General features: G+C 33.8%; 3 protein-coding genes across 5 annotated transcripts; all 3 read right to left on the bottom strand.

Moving 5' to 3' along the window:
* Window positions 1–877: 877 nt before the first annotated feature.
* On the bottom strand, window positions 878–6,558 carry LOC140972987 (ubiquitin-activating enzyme E1 1-like). 3 transcript variants are annotated; one of them, XM_073435488.1, is made up of 7 exons: window positions 6,456–6,558; window positions 5,869–6,212; window positions 4,632–4,849; window positions 3,553–4,347; window positions 2,491–3,359; window positions 1,966–2,398; window positions 878–1,652 (listed from the first exon to the last, which is right to left on the bottom strand). In XM_073435488.1, exons 2-7 carry the CDS (start codon window positions 6,011–6,013, stop codon window positions 1,056–1,058), a joined length of 3,057 nt encoding a protein of 1,018 aa, XP_073291589.1. In that variant the 5' UTR covers window positions 6,014–6,212; window positions 6,456–6,558; the 3' UTR covers window positions 878–1,055. The 3 variants fall into 3 exon arrangements, with proteins under 3 accessions (XP_073291589.1, XP_073291588.1, XP_073291590.1); XM_073435487.1 differs by lacking the exon at window positions 6,456–6,558 and having other exon boundaries at window positions 5,869–6,449; XM_073435489.1 differs by lacking the exon at window positions 6,456–6,558 and having other exon boundaries at window positions 3,553–4,354; window positions 5,869–6,085.
* A 1,185-nt stretch (window positions 6,559–7,743) lies between these two features.
* LOC140972986 (small ribosomal subunit protein eS4x) lies at window positions 7,744–10,507 on the bottom strand. The gene is made up of 5 exons (XM_073435485.1): window positions 10,318–10,507; window positions 9,108–9,185; window positions 8,848–9,028; window positions 8,633–8,730; window positions 7,744–8,338 (listed from the first exon to the last, which is right to left on the bottom strand). Exons 1-5 carry the CDS (start codon window positions 10,318–10,320, stop codon window positions 7,904–7,906), a joined length of 795 nt encoding a protein of 264 aa, XP_073291586.1. The 5' UTR covers window positions 10,321–10,507; the 3' UTR covers window positions 7,744–7,903.
* Window positions 10,508–13,779: 3,272 nt separating this feature from the next.
* Window positions 13,780–17,551, bottom strand: LOC140972988 (ferritin-3, chloroplastic-like). Its single transcript, XM_073435490.1, has 8 exons — window positions 17,189–17,551; window positions 16,836–16,919; window positions 16,212–16,272; window positions 15,217–15,304; window positions 14,462–14,523; window positions 14,304–14,369; window positions 14,117–14,180; window positions 13,780–14,033 (listed from the first exon to the last, which is right to left on the bottom strand). The coding sequence occupies exons 1-8, from the start codon at window positions 17,509–17,511 to the stop codon at window positions 13,999–14,001; spliced, it is 783 nt and encodes a 260-aa protein (XP_073291591.1). The 5' UTR covers window positions 17,512–17,551; the 3' UTR covers window positions 13,780–13,998.
* Between the last annotated feature and the right edge of the window lie 210 nt (window positions 17,552–17,761).

Here is a 17,761-nt window from a genome sequence, read left to right as displayed (position 1 = left end):
TGAAAAATTAAACATGTTTGTTTGAAATAATAAATGAATTGTGAAATAATAATTTTTATTGAATAATTTATGAAAAATGATGTACTATATTGGTTTGCAAATTTACGATTAACATTCCAGCATTAAGTTCGTTACTCACGTGCGTTGCACATGATTTGCTATTAGTGTATGATAAAAAGGGATATTGAGTGAATTTAAGCTAGTTGTACAATCAAATTAAATGCCATTTATATCTAAATGTTTGGGATCAAGTTTGAATTTTATTAAATCTATTAGGAACTGATCAAAAGATAAATTGCACTGGTTTTGACTTCAAAGTTTAACAGTTTAATCTAACTCGACCTTAGTATCGGCTTCATTAAACAAAACTTCGAATCTCAATTAACTAGAACATAGTTCTATTTTATGTGATCGGTATTTGAGAAGAATGAAGTCTCGCCCATCATAATTGACAAGGAATCCACTTCTCCTCTCCGACAATAATTATTCAAACAAACATCATCACCAAATATCCTGATGAAATTAAAATATGATTTTTTAAAAAAATTACTACTAATTAAGCATGAGAATATTTTATTAAACAAAAATCACACTTACAATAATAATATATAATATATAAACTTACACACATTATTAAGTTATAACCACTCAAAAATATCTGCATTACTGTAAAGTTTTGGGCATCTATTTGCTTCTCTTTTCTTAAAGTTAGTTGCCTGAATTAGACATGTTCAATTAATTAATTATTAAATAATATTAATAAAGCACATAATTTACTTCTCAGTCAGATAAAAATAACCAAAGTGAAATATTAAAAAGAGACACATTTATTCAATTATAACCTTCTCACTTCAATAATTCCATTCACACAATCTCATCAAGAGGTAAACCTTTCAAAGATAAAATAATAATAATGTGCATCACAACACCCTGAAAGTTTGCCTATTCACGTGTACAATCCCAACAACTATGTTAGGGGATGATGTCTCATAGTTTACGAAAATCTGAAGCTGGTAAACGTAATATGAAGATTCTTACATGTTTGATGCGGTTGTTTAGTTGAAGTAGACGGATATAGTAGGAACATCGATATCGTTTTCTTCGTCATCCTCACATGCAACCACCAAATCCAAGTGTTTTCGATATGGTGGCAGCTCTATCTTTGCGACATCCCTTACTAGGTCGACTATCTTCTTGTCCATTCGCTCTTCATGCCGGGGGAACATGCTATTATACAACAGACAATTTCCAAATGAAACACTATACGTGTTCAATCCCTTATCAGAAAGCCATTGGAGTAACTCCCTCAAAGTAGGACTATTTCTTATGATCCATCTATCCCATATGGTCCAGCTAAAGTCTCGGTGTTTGACCGATTTTGGAGGGACCGGTTCGGCCATGGAGAATAATGGCAGAGCAAGATTAGCAAATGTGTTGCGAAAGTCTTCTAATTTGTGTGATCCATCGATAACTTTGTAGAGCTCGAGGCACACCAAACCAGTGGCCAATGCTGTGGTAGTAGCAATTGCAGGAATAATCCTTCCAGCAATGAATTTAGCTTTTAGCTTGTCGACTTCAGGAATGCTGTAGTTTCTTGCCCTCATGTTCGCAAGCGCAGCTACCAGGTCCATGTGATGATTTGAATCATCGTCCTGCAAATTTATGTGGTAAAGATTAGAAAAAATAAATAAATCTACTACAAAAAAAAAAAAAACATCATCGCATGGAGGTGGTGCTTACAAATCACGTAGACCAGGTGTCCCAAGTTAGATCTCAGATTCTGGATGGTGCTAGATTATGCAAAAGTTATCACATCATCCTAGGTTGCTATTAGATTGATGAATTTGAAATTATTGAATGGATTTGATGTATATATTTTAAAAAAATTTAATTTGGAGGGATTCGAGATATATTGAGATGATTCAATTCAAACACATCTTTACTGTTTAAAGACCAGAGACAAACCTTCTCAAAATGAATAGGTTTCATCGAGAAACTTGATGGCAAATTCTTGCGACATTGCTCCAGCTTCACTATTAATTCATCAATAATTGCTGCATCATCCACCGAAGCAGGAGAAATACTGGTAGCCTTCTCATCAGTGACAAAGTTCACGCCTTCTTTGGGTTGAAAATAAGGAACAGTGACTTTATCAACAGCCTCAGCCAATTTCTTAGGATGCTTAGCCCATTCAGGTACGGCAATACCAAATATCTCAGCACGTAAAATAGATGCTGCCATAATAAAATGAAGATGGCCGGTATCAGCTGTAGAAAACTGCAGGGGATGAGGAAACCTCTTAGGGGCTGACCAGAAAGGGGCACCAGAACTGGTTGCAGCATCTTCAGGGAAGGTGAAAGTCAACTGCTTAACTCTGCTTGCAAAATAATCTTCAAACCTGCACATGAATGACGGTATGTTGGAAATGTGTTGAATGAAAGATTCTTCAAGAAACACGCAGGCTTAATACAGAATAATATAGAGAATTACTTAAGACGAGCCCATTTAATACAATCTTGGAATGATTCACATCGTTCCCGGTCCAGACACTCAATTATATGTTCCAAATTGTCTCTGGCTTGAGCATCACCAGTATTTCTCACTGAAGATATATATTCACCAGGGTTAGAGAGATAGGCATTTACTTCAGCTGGTGTTTTTTCAAGCAACCCTTCAAATTCTGATCTTGCCCATGTCAAGCAATGATCAATATTATGTGGAAAGGAGTGCAAAGTACACATAGGCGCCTGTTTCTCCGGGGGATCTTGGGAAGCGCCATAATTTTCTGTCAGATGGGGGATAACCATCTGCGTGTTGCATTTTGGGCCTAATGTTCCAGACTCAAGAAGTGGTCTTTGGAAATACAAGCATCTCTGGTCAACATAAAGTCTTGCATTTACATTGTCAAGGGCATTAATCACAACATTCAGATTCTCCCAGAAGGTATCATCAAAAACATTTTCCGTCTCAGGACCAACACGATTCTGTAAAGCTTCTATCCGGAGAAGAGGATTAATTGACGAAGCAGCTGCAGCAGCAGTAGTAGATTTGGCGGACCCAATGTTCAAATCTCGGAAGAGGAACTGTCTGCTGAGATTACTCTTCTCTATTACATCATCATCAGTAACAGTCAAATTTCCATGTTCTCCGCACGAAACTCCCATTAGTGCTAAATTCTTAAGGAACTCGCAGCCCAGAGCGCCAGATCCGACAACAAAAACTTTTGCATCTTCTAGCTTCTTTTGAAGCTTAGACCCAAACACAGATATCTGGGCATCATATCGACTATTTAACGGTCTGAAATCTCTGGGATCTAATGTTTCAGTAGGCAGTGATTCCACAGAGTCAAAGTAGAAAAACTGCACAAACACGAAAAAAGAAAGTTAAGCTGGTATAAACTCATTGCTTTTAACCACTAAACTTGATCTTGAAACTAGCAAAGACATTTGAGTAGGTATCCAGATTCCCTGACCATTTTAGATATCCACCAATAACCTTAGGGAAGATTGAAGCGGGGGTAAAAAATCTTAGTATGCCAAACAACACCACCACCTGAAAGAGAGGATGAAACTTCCCAGAGCATGCCTTCATAATTTCTTGCCCAACAAATCCACCAAACATGGCAGCCATTGGATTAAGTACAGCTCGGGCACCAAAGGCAAAGTGTCTTAAAAGTTTCAAATTTATATCTTTCAGTTTCGCATCACCTAAGTTTTCATTTAAGTCGCTGGTCAGAGCTACAAACTTCAGGGCATCCTCTTCACAGCCAGCTAAAGGAAACCGTCCAAATTCAGACACAAACTTGTCCAGTGATAGAAATGCCAAATGCAAGAGAGGTGGTCGGTCAAACTTAGAGAAATCACATAGAAGGTAATCAGGAGGATCTTTGATAGCTTCCCTCAGCGGCTTGAAGTTCAACACTTTGGGCTGCTTTATCTGAGTTACAATCCCACCACTCTCATAAGTACTAAAGTTTGTCGTATCTTCATCAAGGGTAAAAGAGTATGGATTTGTAGTTTTAATCTTTCTTGGCTTTCCATCATTGAGTTCTGTCATTCCCCGAATTTCTGAGAACACAACCAGATCTCCATCCTCAAATTCAAGCCTTTCATCATCCACACAAGACACAAGAGCGGGGTTGCCATTACTGATAGATGCAATAATTCCTGTATGAGGTACCTCACCATCGACATCAAAGACGGTGAACTCAGGTCCAAAATCACAGAACACGCTACCAAAAACGCCCCTCACTTCTGTCTTAATGAAAGCAATTGGAGGCTGATGATTGTGGCAGTATTCATTAAATTCAATCGCACTTTTTAAATTGATGTCTGTAAAAACCACAGCCTGCATTCTTCGCAAATATTCAAATTAGTCGTGATTTTGAAATCATATTTATTACACACGCCTTTCCAAAAAACATAGGATCAACAGATCAACTTCCAAAGAGTTGAAAGCTGCAAATCATAATATGAGCCACTATGTTACCCAATGACAGGCCATCAGACAGAACGGTGTAAATACTGAATGCATGTAGTAAACTATCAAGCATTTCATGGTGGTAATCACAATAAATGCAGCCAAAGGTAACTTCTATCCTATACATACACTTTAATAATAAAGAAAATTACCTGAAAATCAGAAAGTTGATCTTTAGCCAATTTCGTAGACAAAGTCGAGATGCCCACAGCATTATTGAGCTCTTGTAACTTCCGAACAGAGGCCAAAGCCCTGTTCTTGCCCAAATCTTCTTCAGAGAAGATAAAGTTACCGGACATATCCCACAATTCCACGGTCCCTTCATCATGCAATGTCACAGACTTGACACCAGCAAGGATAAGGTTCTTAGCTGCGAGTTTGAAAAAAAATAGATATGAATTGCGTGCCCTCGGGTTTACTAATTCAGTAAGCCTTTATCTAATGATAGAATAAACATTATAACTAGAAAAATTGCTCTATAAGAATCACTGGTTGAAGCTTTGAACCTCAAGCTTGCAATTAAGTACCAAGAAAAGCAAAAGATAGTTAACTTCAAGATATGAATGGGAAATATTGTTCCCCAGTTAGAAAGGAAATCCAACTTAAAAATTGAGTTATCTATTCACATAGTAAAGCAAATATAAAATGCAGAAATGAAAATTTGGAAATGATAAGCTGAATACAATAACATTCGTGGTGTTTGGTTTTATTTTTTGTGTCATGGGGAAATGTCTCGACTCTTGATAGATGGTTTTGGGAGATAATTTGAATAATGTATTTTAATACTTCGAAATATAGTATATTTGATTAAAATATACTTGTTTTGAAAATCTATGAAACGTTATATTACATATAATAACTACATTAAATTTATAGAAATGTTTTACATGAAAAAAGAGTAGATATATCTGATTTTATTTTGTGAAGAAACGGGCTTGGGGATACAAAAAAACAAAAACTGCGATTATTTTTTCAAATTCACGCTAAAAGTCCAACAGCAACTAAACTAGAATCAGAAGTATTGTTTGGCGAATGGGCCTCATCGACTCGTGGATGGAACAGCCGTGTTCTGATGTGTAATGAGAACGTGAAGTGAGACTGGACTTGGCGTGGAATGGGAGAATTAATGGCTCTGAATACAAGAATGGAAAATGTGCAGAACGGTTATACATTTGATATAACTACATCTACATTGAAACGATTGCGACATGTTCCATTGCAATATGCGTGAAACAATTGGCCACTAATTGGCCACTAATATCTACCGAGATCACAAAGTACTCAACAATTTGAAATAAAAAGATATGCAGGCGTATGTAATATTATATCATCAAAACACTAAGAAAGATGATAAAAGTACGAGTATCCGAAAGCAGGAGAAGTCCATACCAATCTCGACTCCAAGACCTTGCATTCCAGAGACAAGAACATTAGATGCAAAAAGCCGCCGCATGGCATCTCGTCCATAGACTGCTAATTGCCTGCTATGGAGAACCTCGTCGATATCTCCAGGAGTTCCATCACCAAAAGCCATCTCCGTAGTTCTATGACCGCAGCAGCTATCACCGTCCTCTCCACTAAGGCAACAAATTCTGCGGCTTTTCGTATTCGAAACGTTCGGATTATCAGAAAAGCTACCGAATCGACGTTTATAAATAACTCTTCCAGAAGCTCTTCCTTCAATTTCGTTGCCTTCCCCTGGTCTTTTCCCAGGAAGCTTAAAATGTAACAAGCTGCTACAAAATCGCCAGATTCCCATAAAAAAAACACACAATCACGACAGAGGACGTGAAAAAATCGTAAAATTCAGGATCAAAACGACGAGTCAAATCTACAGAAAGCTTTAACAAACAAAAGTTTGTGTAGCCACACCAAAAGCCGCGTAAACTATGAGTCTTATGCCGAGTGATTTCATCTCATTGTCAGCAATCGAGAATTATTCGAAAGATAAGAGATGAAGTATAGAATGACTTTACCGATTACAATGGCGGAGAGGAATATGAGATGGAGTGCGAAGACGAGAAATGCTACGTGAGCAGCTGGTTTCTTCGAGAAGTCGTCTTCTATAAACGTTTTGATTCGCTCGTTGCTTATAAAATGGCCACGTACAATTCAAATTATACTAAAAATATTTTTTATAATTTATTTGATTTTTATTTAAATATAAATTAAAATATAATTATAAAAAATCATGAAAGATTACAATACAATTTTAATTGAAAATAATTTTGGTCAATTTATCCATAATAAAAGGACAAAAATGAATATATATATTTTAGCATTTTTGACAATTTTTATCATTAATCTCTTTTTAATAAAATAGAATAGATATTTAAGCAATATTTTTCTCGGACGATTCACTGCATACAATGTAGTACGATTTATAAGTTTTATCTAATGCGATTTACACGAAAATTATATTGAGCATCACAATATATACTCCAACCATGCATGTTTTTAACTATTTTTTCCTTTATTTAAAATTATTTTTTCCAGGTAAGAGTTACTTGCCAGTTGCTACATACGTTAATAAGTATCATGCATGTTTTTAATGTCTGGGTTGGTTGCTTTATATCAACGTATCCATAATTTTTTTGGCAAAAATTTGTGTGAAACGATCTCACGGATCGTATTTTGTGAGACGGATCTCTTATTTGAGTCATCCATGAAAAAATATTACTTTTTATGCTAAGAATATTACTTTTTATGGTATATCGATAGGGTTGACTCATCTCACAAATAAAAATTCGTGAGAACGTCTCACAAAAGACCTACTCAATTTTTTTATCTTACTTTATCAAAACTTAATAATTTAATTTTAAAATATATTCAACAAGACTTCCGCAAAAAAAATCTTCAATAGGAATACCTTTAAAATGTATTAGTAGTTTTAAAATCTCGTCCACAAACTATTTTCTTTTCTACAAGTAAAAAAATGATGAAATAAAATCTTACATGTAAAATTAAATAAAAATATATTTTATTCCACCGAAGTTATACTTCGTAAACAAATTTATCATACCAAAATGAACTTTAAGTTAAAACTTAACATACATGCATATTATACCAAGTATCGCTCTAAAATAGATATAAAATAACTTTTAAAAGAGAAGATTCGATACTCGATAGGTTTCAGTTCAAAAATTAGAATAAAAATTGCAATAAGAATTGTGCTAAATTGGTTAAATCACTTTAAAATGCAAATCATCCAACTGATATCATTTGAAACAATTACGCAAATGTCAGATATAATAACACGAAAGATTGGCAACCATGATAGATATATTTCTCAAAACAACAAAAAATCCAAAACACAAACTGCAACTGGCGATAATACCGCTGTCTCAAGGTAGTCTATTGCTCGAAAATGAAACAAAAGCAAAGCTTACCCAATCTAAGTCATTCCTTGATATGAAGGACCACATCAAGCAGTAGCAGCTGACTGGGCAGCAATCCTTTTTCGTGCCTCTTCGATGATGGATAATTTTATACCTTTCCCCTTGGGTAGAGATACCCAAGGCTTTGTACCTTTACCGATTGTGTAAACATTTCCCAACCGAGTGGCGAACTCATGACCCAGTGCATCCTGAACGTGGATGGTCTCAAAGCTACCCTTATGTTTTTCTCTGTTCTTGATTACTCCAACACGCCCCCTGTTTCTTCCACCAGTCACCATCACAACATTACCAACATCGAATTTGATGAAGTCGGCAATCTTGTTGGTCTCCAAATCCAATTTGATTGTGTCGTTGGCTTTGATGAGGGGATCAGGGTATCGAATGGTTCTCCCATCATAGGTGTTGAGGTATGGGATACCCTTCTTTCCAAATTGTACTGACCGCACCTTGCAAAGTTTAAACTGCAAGAAGACTGACCATGTGAGCCCTTGAGAAAATATCTCACAATAATACAATTCATTTAAGAAGCCAAACCATATTACTAAAAACAAATAGTTGGCTCTCTTAGAGTATGCAGCTTCATGATGAAGCGAACAAAAGGAATTGTCTAATAAGAGAAACCAGAACATTTTCGAATTGTGTTGCCCAAAAAAAAAATTTCGACCAAAAATAATAGAAATGGTAGTGATTCTACTCACAACTGAACCGCCTAATAGATATGTCTGAAGTCTAACTAAATATATAGTGCAACCAACCTTTGCTTCTTCATCCCTGATTGAATGGAGACGGAATCTGCCTTTGGTGTCATAGAGCAGACGGAAGTTCTCATTTGTCTTAGGAATTGAGACAACATCTGTAATTAGTAGCAAATGAAAATATTTAACATAATCATGACGATGAAGTATTGTTTCTAGCTTGAATGTTAAATAAAATAATTTTAACTTGGAAGTCATTTAGGTTGTGGGCATACCCATGAAGCCAGATGGGTAAGTTTTATCAGTCCTAACCTTCCCATCAACCAAAACATGGCGTTGCATCAAAATAGAAATCACCTCACGATAAGTCAGAGCATACTTCAACCTGTTACGCAATATAAGGATCAAAGGCAAGCATTCCCTTGATTTATGAGGACCAGAAGATGGCTTGGGTGCCTAATACAGAGAATATGATAGGAGGTTAGTAAACCAGGTAGTGACATAGCTTTGCCAAAGACTATAGTGCTTTACTTACGAATGCTCCACCAAGCTTGTCAAGCATCCAATGCTTGGGGGCATTAAGCCTCTTCAAATGTTTCTTCAATCCCCTGGCCTGCAATCACGGTAATTATTCAAGATCTTGAGTCAATCACGTTCAAGTGACAATTATTACAGATATTCTGCCTCTATCAGAATAAATTATACAAGTGCAGATAACAGAAACTTTAATTTATGGAAAACAATAAACGTGTAGTTCAGCACATTCCATCGTTAAGCAAGCAGAAAGTAACATGTCCAGGCAGCACCAAATCTGTACGATACGTGAATAACCATGACGAACGACAAATTTGTACATATTATTCTCGGTATCACCAATAGGGGCAGGACAGTCCCAGAATTATATCTCAATATTTATTCTTTAGAGGGTAAAAGCGATTAATGAGCTTTCAATCCGAAAACTTTTCAAAATGCATGCATACTTGAAACTACGGTTATGATTCATAGTGACAGAAAATGTGCTTTCATAGATCGCATTGGAAACTATAATGTACATTTGATTTTAGTTTTTAAAATAGATATATGTCATGAAATTTAAAAGTTTGCTGGTTTAGTGAGGTAATATCAAATACATTCAACTATTTTAATTTAATTTTAATGGTATATAAGGGATGTTAGTATTTTAAAAATAATTTTTTAGGAGATTGTGTAGGTTTGTTTCTGTTTTGGGAGAACGTAAACAATTTTTAACAAACTTTACCAAACACTGCCCAAGTTCTCACATATTTTGTCGATGTTAGAGCTAAAAAACAGAAATATTAATTTTGCTTCGAAAATTTAATCAAGTTCAACTTATGCATCGTATCGAAACCAATCTTAAAACAGCTCCTACTTACAAAAAAAATAGAATAACGCGACTTATACAGTACTTTTTTTGCCAAATAATTCTCTGTCCAAACTCAACCATTTTTCGACCAAATCTGAAACTTTAATGAGGGCAAACAAAGAATAGGTAAGCAAGTAAAAAACACAAATTAAGGCCCATTTAGTCATATAGAAAATGCGATATACATCTGGGCAAAAAGAAAAACAAAGTCTTCAAGTACGTAGACATAGCAGAACAATCAAATCAGATGTAGGCAACATCAATGCAACCCGTTTCTATCTAGAATAAAATCAAAGGGAATTGATGGTAAAGTTCCATCGAGGGATTGCAGAAGCTGAGAGAAAGTGGAAGAGTGACTAACCATGTTGTTTATAAAGGACTCGAAAAAAGGACAGCAGCCTCCGACTACGGTGGTGCTGTATTCTCCGCCGTCTTGCTTCTGCAATGAAACTGCAGGGTCGAGCGATAAAAACCAAATGCAGACTTTGAAACCCTAGTAACAAATATGGGATTATATTGTGCACACTATCGGCCCACTATACTGATGATAAAATATAAATAGTTAACTATCGTCTGGGCCTTAAGCGGAGGCCCAAATATCGAAACCCGTTTGAATAGTTACTTTCTGGGATAATTATAAAGTAGCCCCTTGGTTTATGTCACTATCCCGATTTCATCCTCCGTTTTCCAATTGACCTGATTTGGTTCTCTGTTTTTCGTATTTAAGTTGGAAATCTTGTCTAATTTTTACCATAATTCAATCATAGAGAAAATTTTTGATTCATTTCGATTAAGCTTCTTTTCTATTCATCTAGAAGTTTTTATCAGATATAAAGAAATGATTCAGTTCCAGAGCTAAAAATCGTAGTTCTCGAATAAACAGTCGAAATGATCTTGGAGCATCTTTCAGATTTGGTAATGTTAATCTAGCGATTGTAGTACCAAGTACTTCTTGACGCGCTCTAATATGATCAGATTTATAAGTATGCATCTATCATTTGTATAATAGAAATTTTTTTATAATCGAAATATTTTTTATTCGTAGTTTTTTCATAAGTAAAATACCTAGAACACCATTAAAATATCTTTTTCACTGCATTGACCTGCTCAAACATGATTTGTGAGAAGCATCGCTAAATTTATTCAATACACTGTATGCTTCTTCCCAACTATCGTACATGCCAAATTTACGTTCAACAAACACATCATATGTTTTCCACTGGACTAGAAAATAAAAATTTTAAAAACATTGTTTTCAATAAACAAAAATATACAATATATTAAAGAATTAGAACTCTCACCATTTTAACACGAATACCCTTAAACAAGCACAACCAAATCTGAATAATACACACGATATTCCAAAATTATAATTTTCAAATATAAAAATAAACTAGAATACTACCAAAAAAAAAAAATTAATCGTAAAATGAAACACGTTTCATCATATTTTTCCAAATGATCAAGAAGTTTCAAAACAACGCACCACAACTTTGTCTAGAGATGTAAACGAACTAAGTCGTTCGCAAACTACTCGGAGCTTGTGAAAATCTCGTAAGAGATCATATCGAGATGAGCTAGACACTTTTATCGAGGTGAGCTCGAGCTTACGGATATTCGACTTGTAAACGAGCTCGAGCCCGACTCGTTTATGTCGAGTGAGAGCTCAACTGGTTTCTTGAGCCATAAATATACAATAATAACTTGAATTGTCACACATCGAAATCTAAATGTAATGTGAGTTGTTGAAATGCTATAAAATGATAGCTTATCACCTTAAATTTTCATATTTTTGTTGACCTTTTGGCTAATAATGTTTGACGAGTTCGAGAATTATCTTGTTTAACGAGCCGAACTCGAGTTATTCATTAGCTTAATAAATTTAAAAGGAACCGAGCACGTGAATTGTTGTAAAATATAAAACTGATACAAATAAACTACATTATTACACGAAATGATGATTATGTCTCAAAATAAATTATTTGACACTTAAACTTTTATTAATTCGTTGATACGATCTAATCACATAAGAAATAAATATGTTATTAAATGTGAATTTTTTTCAATTTATTTTTTAAAATTCAAATTCAAATTTGATGTTCCTCGAAAATAAAAAATACATTTAAGTATTTGCATTGATTATATCATTCTATTTAATTTCAATCATGATTTTAAGGTGTGTGTTACTTTTATATATTTTATGTTTACTTTTTCTATCATACTAAATAAAATATAAATTTTTTTATACAATATTACGTTTTTCAAATTTTAAAAGAGTGTTTGTAAACTATTTTTATTACGGCAAAAACTTGTGTGAGACGGTCTCACGGGTCGTATTTTGTGAGACGGATATCTTATTTGGATTATCCATAGAAAAATATTTTTTTTATGCTAAAAGTATTTCTTTTTATTGTGAATATCGGTAGGGTTGACCCGTCTCACAGATAAAGATTCGTGAGACCGTATCACAAGAGACCTACTCATTTATTATTATGTACCTTAATAGAACTTTAAAATATATATCTTAATAGAAATTTAATATAAATATTTTTAACATGTCCAAAAAATAATTATATTTTTAATATAAAAAAATTCATCTAATAAATGACAAAAAATTGAATTTTTGAAAAATGATTATTTATTGTTTAAAATTTTGAAGACAAAATAATATATGATTTTTTAAATTTTTTTTTATTAATAGCAGTTTCACTTAACGAGATAAATAAGTCAATCCAACAACAATATATTATTATCATCTTTTGATTGTTATATCAAATGACATAAATATATTGATATAATAATTTTTTATAATAATATTTAAAATTTAAATATATTCATTATATTATATCAATAATTTTAAATAATTATTCAAAAATTAATATTTACTAATTTTAATCATCAATTACATAAAATAATTTTTCGTGTATAGCACGAGTGAAATACTAATATGTAAAAGAACTAATTTACTTATATACGTTTTGTTTTCTTCTTCAAATTAACAAATTAGTGTTTAGCATCGATCTATTGTCTATTTATATGTTTTATATTATTGTTAAAAATCTATTTTTCTTCAAATTAACAAACTAATCTTTAATAAATAAGTTCGTTTCTATTATAACTAGAATCGATTTATTGTTTATTTATATTTTTTAAGTCACATCAATGTAGTATAATTAGTAAAAAAATTCAAATAATTTTTTATCAAAGAAATATGTAAATATTTGCTTTAATTAATTTAATAAATAGTTAAAAACAACCAACTATTATATTTTTCCATTTGTAACATTAGCATACATAATGCAAAATTACGTAACGCTAAACTCCAAACAAAGTTTCCAAGAAATTTTTTTAACAAATGACATTTGGATTGATAAAGCAGAAGCTGAGCAATTTATTTTAATTTTGCTTAGCATGATTATGCATGGAAATCAGCATCAATACTAAAAAAAACCATGACTTTTTTTTACTGAACAGTAAACAATCATTCCTGAAATATAAAAAAGCATACAAATAAATTGGTATTATGTTAGTAATACTTGGGCTTGGACAAAAGAATTTAAAGTTATGAAATTAAAACTAATTGATTTTAAATATGTTTGATTGAATTTATGTTGGGTGAATTTTAAATTCAACTCGTATAATTCATGAAAATATAATATAACTATGATAGATTTATCATTCAAATTCATGCACAAATCAAATCATTTTTTTCAAATCAAATCATGTCATTTAAGCACAACCTAAAATATTTGAAAGCAAAAGAACTTTATTATTTTTAGGTAGCACTTTAAAATTTATGTCCAAAATAATAACAAATAAAAGATAATATGAAATAGCAACTCAATTGCTAAGAAATAGCATTACATGTTATGTTTTTGAATCAAAGCTACTTCCTCAATCATTGTTAAAGCATGAAAATAGCTCTGACTGAATTGAACTAAAAAAATAGTACAACGAAACATTATTTAGAGAAGATTGCATACATGTGAGACACCAGCAACTAGTTATACACATAGCAACATTTTCTCAAGCTGCCGCTGCATCAGACTACAAGCATCTTATCAAAGTGCCAAACACCTGGAAATGACATCCACGAGTAAGATTTAAGAAAATATAAATAACCACTAAAGGAAAATAAACAGCAAGGAACGAAAAGATACCATGGCCTCTGCCAACCCTCCTCAGCTGAGCCACATATTCGGATATCTTTTTGATTGACTCGACCTGATCAGCGACACAATTAGTATTCAAGTTGAAACGGGAATTCGGTAGTTGAAAAATGTCTATCGGTTTTACTAGTGTCACTATAATAACTGCGAAAAACATAAGAGAATAAAGATATTTCACCTGTTCCACCAGAAATTCACTCTCCAGGAAATCAGCCAGTTGAATATCATTGTTCTCTTCGGCAACCTATCAATTACGCAAAAGTGATGGTGATCCCTTAATGCAAAGAATAGAAAGGAAACTTTGTGCTAATGTGGAAGTAAATGCAGCAATCTAACCTTGTGCAGATTCAGAAGTTTTTCATTGGTTAACTTTTCCAGGGACAAGGCCAACTCCATAGCTGGATTTGAATTGTGAAACAAATCAGCAATATGAAAAGAAAAAAAAAGGTTCACGTTTTCATAAACCAGACTGAAAATTCAACTACATTTCACATCCAAAAAAATGTTTATATTGTAAAGTTGCATAAGCATCATAGTATCTGGACCAGAAACCTTTTAACCGTAGGAATGTAAGCAAACCATTTATCTAAGTCTCTATACCCTGTTTTCTATTGATATAGCCTGGAAGCTGACAGACAACACAACCAATATGTAAAAGGTATAAATACTAGAATCCAATCGGACAGATTGCAAAGGAAGAAAAAACAATCGTTTGGCAGGCAGAGCTAATCCAAGCCCTTGACTTGATGAAGTTAGTTATTAATGGAACAACATTCAAGAGTAAAAAAATTCTACTGAGAAGATAGCACACGATCTCCAGACTCCACTGAACAACAATTTAGGCAGGACACTGGACATGACTGGAATCATTTCTCCATTCGAGATTTTAAAAAAGCTCAATCATCAATTGATAAAAACATAAATATTTAGGCAGGACATGACCAGAATAATTCTCCATTCGAGATTAAAGAGAAGCTCAATCATAAAAAGATAAATACATCAATAAGAATTTCTGGATCAATTGGAATAACGACGACGACGACGACGACGACGATAACAATAATCACGCAACTTTTAGGTAGACAACCTACCATACAATGCATCTCCTTTCTCAAGATGATCATAGTTAGATATGGGCATCATCATAGACTGCAACTTGACTTCTCCACCTCTCTTGTTCTGCACGACATAAGAACAAATTGAGATCATAAAACAGGCGGAGCTACCCTTAGCCTAGTGTGGGCAGCTACACTGATGATGGTGGAGCTAGAAATTTGATACATCTTGAGCTAAAATTTTCTTAATAAAATATAAAATAATACAATCAATTAAGTTAATAACAATTAGATTTTCTGAGGTAAAATCTTTATTTTTTTGGTTATGCTCTTTTTTCTACCCGGGTTACCAAGGCTAAATACAAAAGTTTTCATATTTATGGGCGTTGTCTTTCCTTCTATGTTTGATCTAAATAGGCTAAAATCTCAACGTAAAAAAAATTAAAAATAGAAAAACCCACCCAGGTCACAGTCCAGGTGGACATGGATATGGCTCCACCCTTGCAAACTGAGACGAAAAAATAGTAATTTACCTTAGTAATGGTTAAGTTATTGTGCACTTCTTAAAATTCTAAACTTTAACATCTTACGCCATATGTTATATAGTTTCATTTTTCTTTTTGAATAAAATTTGTTATACATTACTACACAATCACAAGAAATTGCTTTAAATAAATAATCAAATTGCTAATAATATATTTTATATTAATTCTATTGGTTGTGACTGCGACTGTAGAGAGAGTCCTTAAATCAAATGGGTGATGGATGAAGGGTAGAACATTGTCTATGTAAAGAAAAAAAATATTTATAGCAATTGATAATGAAACTATTGTGCAAAGATTTCAATAAACGAAGACTCGAAAATATCAATTATAAGATAATTATTTTGTGGTGCTCGATGATTACTTGATCAAAAGATTCATATATATTTTTATTAATTAATTATCATATATTGTTGTCTACACTAAATCAAGATGCTAGGTCCGCTCGTCTGATCATAGTATTAAAAAGCAAACGATATCACAAATAACCTGATATTCCATGAATTTTTCCGCATGCTCCCTTTCCTCTATGCTAGATTCCTTGAAAAAACTGCAATGACAAAGATTTATAATTCATGTAAAAGTAAAGTAATATAGTCTCCTTACATTGTTGTTAGCCCAATCCACAATTTAATTTATTTTAAATGAAAGATATCCCAGATATGAAAATATCAATGTTATGTAATCCATCGAAATATAGATTTATTAAAAGTTCGATTTTATGAAATTTCTGAACATGGATCGGTACCCTTACTCTATTCCCTCATATGATTCAGGAATAGTCGGGCCGTTTAGCTCATTTTAGCGTAGCTACTCAGGCTATAATTTTTAAACTCTGAAATCTTTTAAATTTAGTCATCCAAACTAATATCAAATTTATGCAATTAATAAATAATTTTTTAAAAAAAATGGGTCAGCCCGGGTGGCCATATATGGCTGAGCCACTGCCCACGAGGCATAGCTTTAGCCAAACCATGGCTCGATTTGGAAATGCCCGTTTTTTAGAATCATATCAACATTTGATGATGTGAAATAATATAAAAATTTGACGATACATTCCACACCTTTGTGAAAAACACAAATGTCATATACGTATAGCATCGAGAAAATTACTTGGCGAGCCCCTTTAGAGCAACATTATCTCTGTCGAAGTAGGCATACATTGCATGATACACGTACGAAACGTTATATTCAACGCTGCAAATTCAAGAGAAAACAAAATTAATTAGGTCAAGAATTTAACATATATATCGATATGCAGCAAGGGAACAGATAAAAAAGCAGGTCTAAATATCTATGGTGTAAGTTAAGTAAAACCGATCAACATTTATAATTTCCATCACCGATCCCCCAATGCAGGATTAGTAACTGCTACATTGAATAAAACAAATTCCTCGGAAATTAGAGTAGTAGAACAAACTCAAAATGAATAAAACGATCGAGTAATAATAAAATGGTGAGCAAACTTGATCTGTTCATTAATGGCGGCCTCGCAGAAGTCAGAGTACTTGTGGCGAGCAAGAGAGGCTTGAGGAAGAGTAGGGACGAGAAGAAGCTCCTTCTTCACTTCTTCGAACGGTTGAAAAACGACGTCGAGAATGGGGCGATTAATGGCCTCTTTCGCCGCATTCATCACCAGACCTCCCACGCTGCGGCGGCGCAAATGTGCTGCGACAACTCCATCAGATCGCGACGCCGCGGAGGGAGAAGAGACGGAGTGAAACACGGAATCTGAGACCAAACGACGATCGAAAGAGAAGGAGATCGAGGATTGGATTGCAAGCAGCATGACTGAAGCGTGAAATTGTTTTGATTTTGACAATGGGAGGAACTGCGAATGGCGAATTTGCGGTGTGAGATGTTCTTATATATTGGTAGGGTCGGGCGATGCCCGGATCCGTAAACAGCCACTTGTCAGCCTGACCAACAAATTTACCTAAAGTGGGGCCCGGTGGCTTTTTTGACCGACTGGTCTTCATTTGAAAAGTTCGGCCACACGAATCTTTGGTTATGGAGTTGGTTCAAATCTAGGAGTTGGT

The sequence above is a fragment of the Primulina huaijiensis genome, chromosome 3, assembly GCF_012295235.1.
Source record: "Primulina huaijiensis isolate GDHJ02 chromosome 3, ASM1229523v2, whole genome shotgun sequence".
Taxonomy (NCBI): Eukaryota; Viridiplantae; Streptophyta; class Magnoliopsida; order Lamiales; family Gesneriaceae; genus Primulina; species Primulina huaijiensis.
This window is presented reverse-complemented; position numbering and strand designations above follow the sequence as displayed.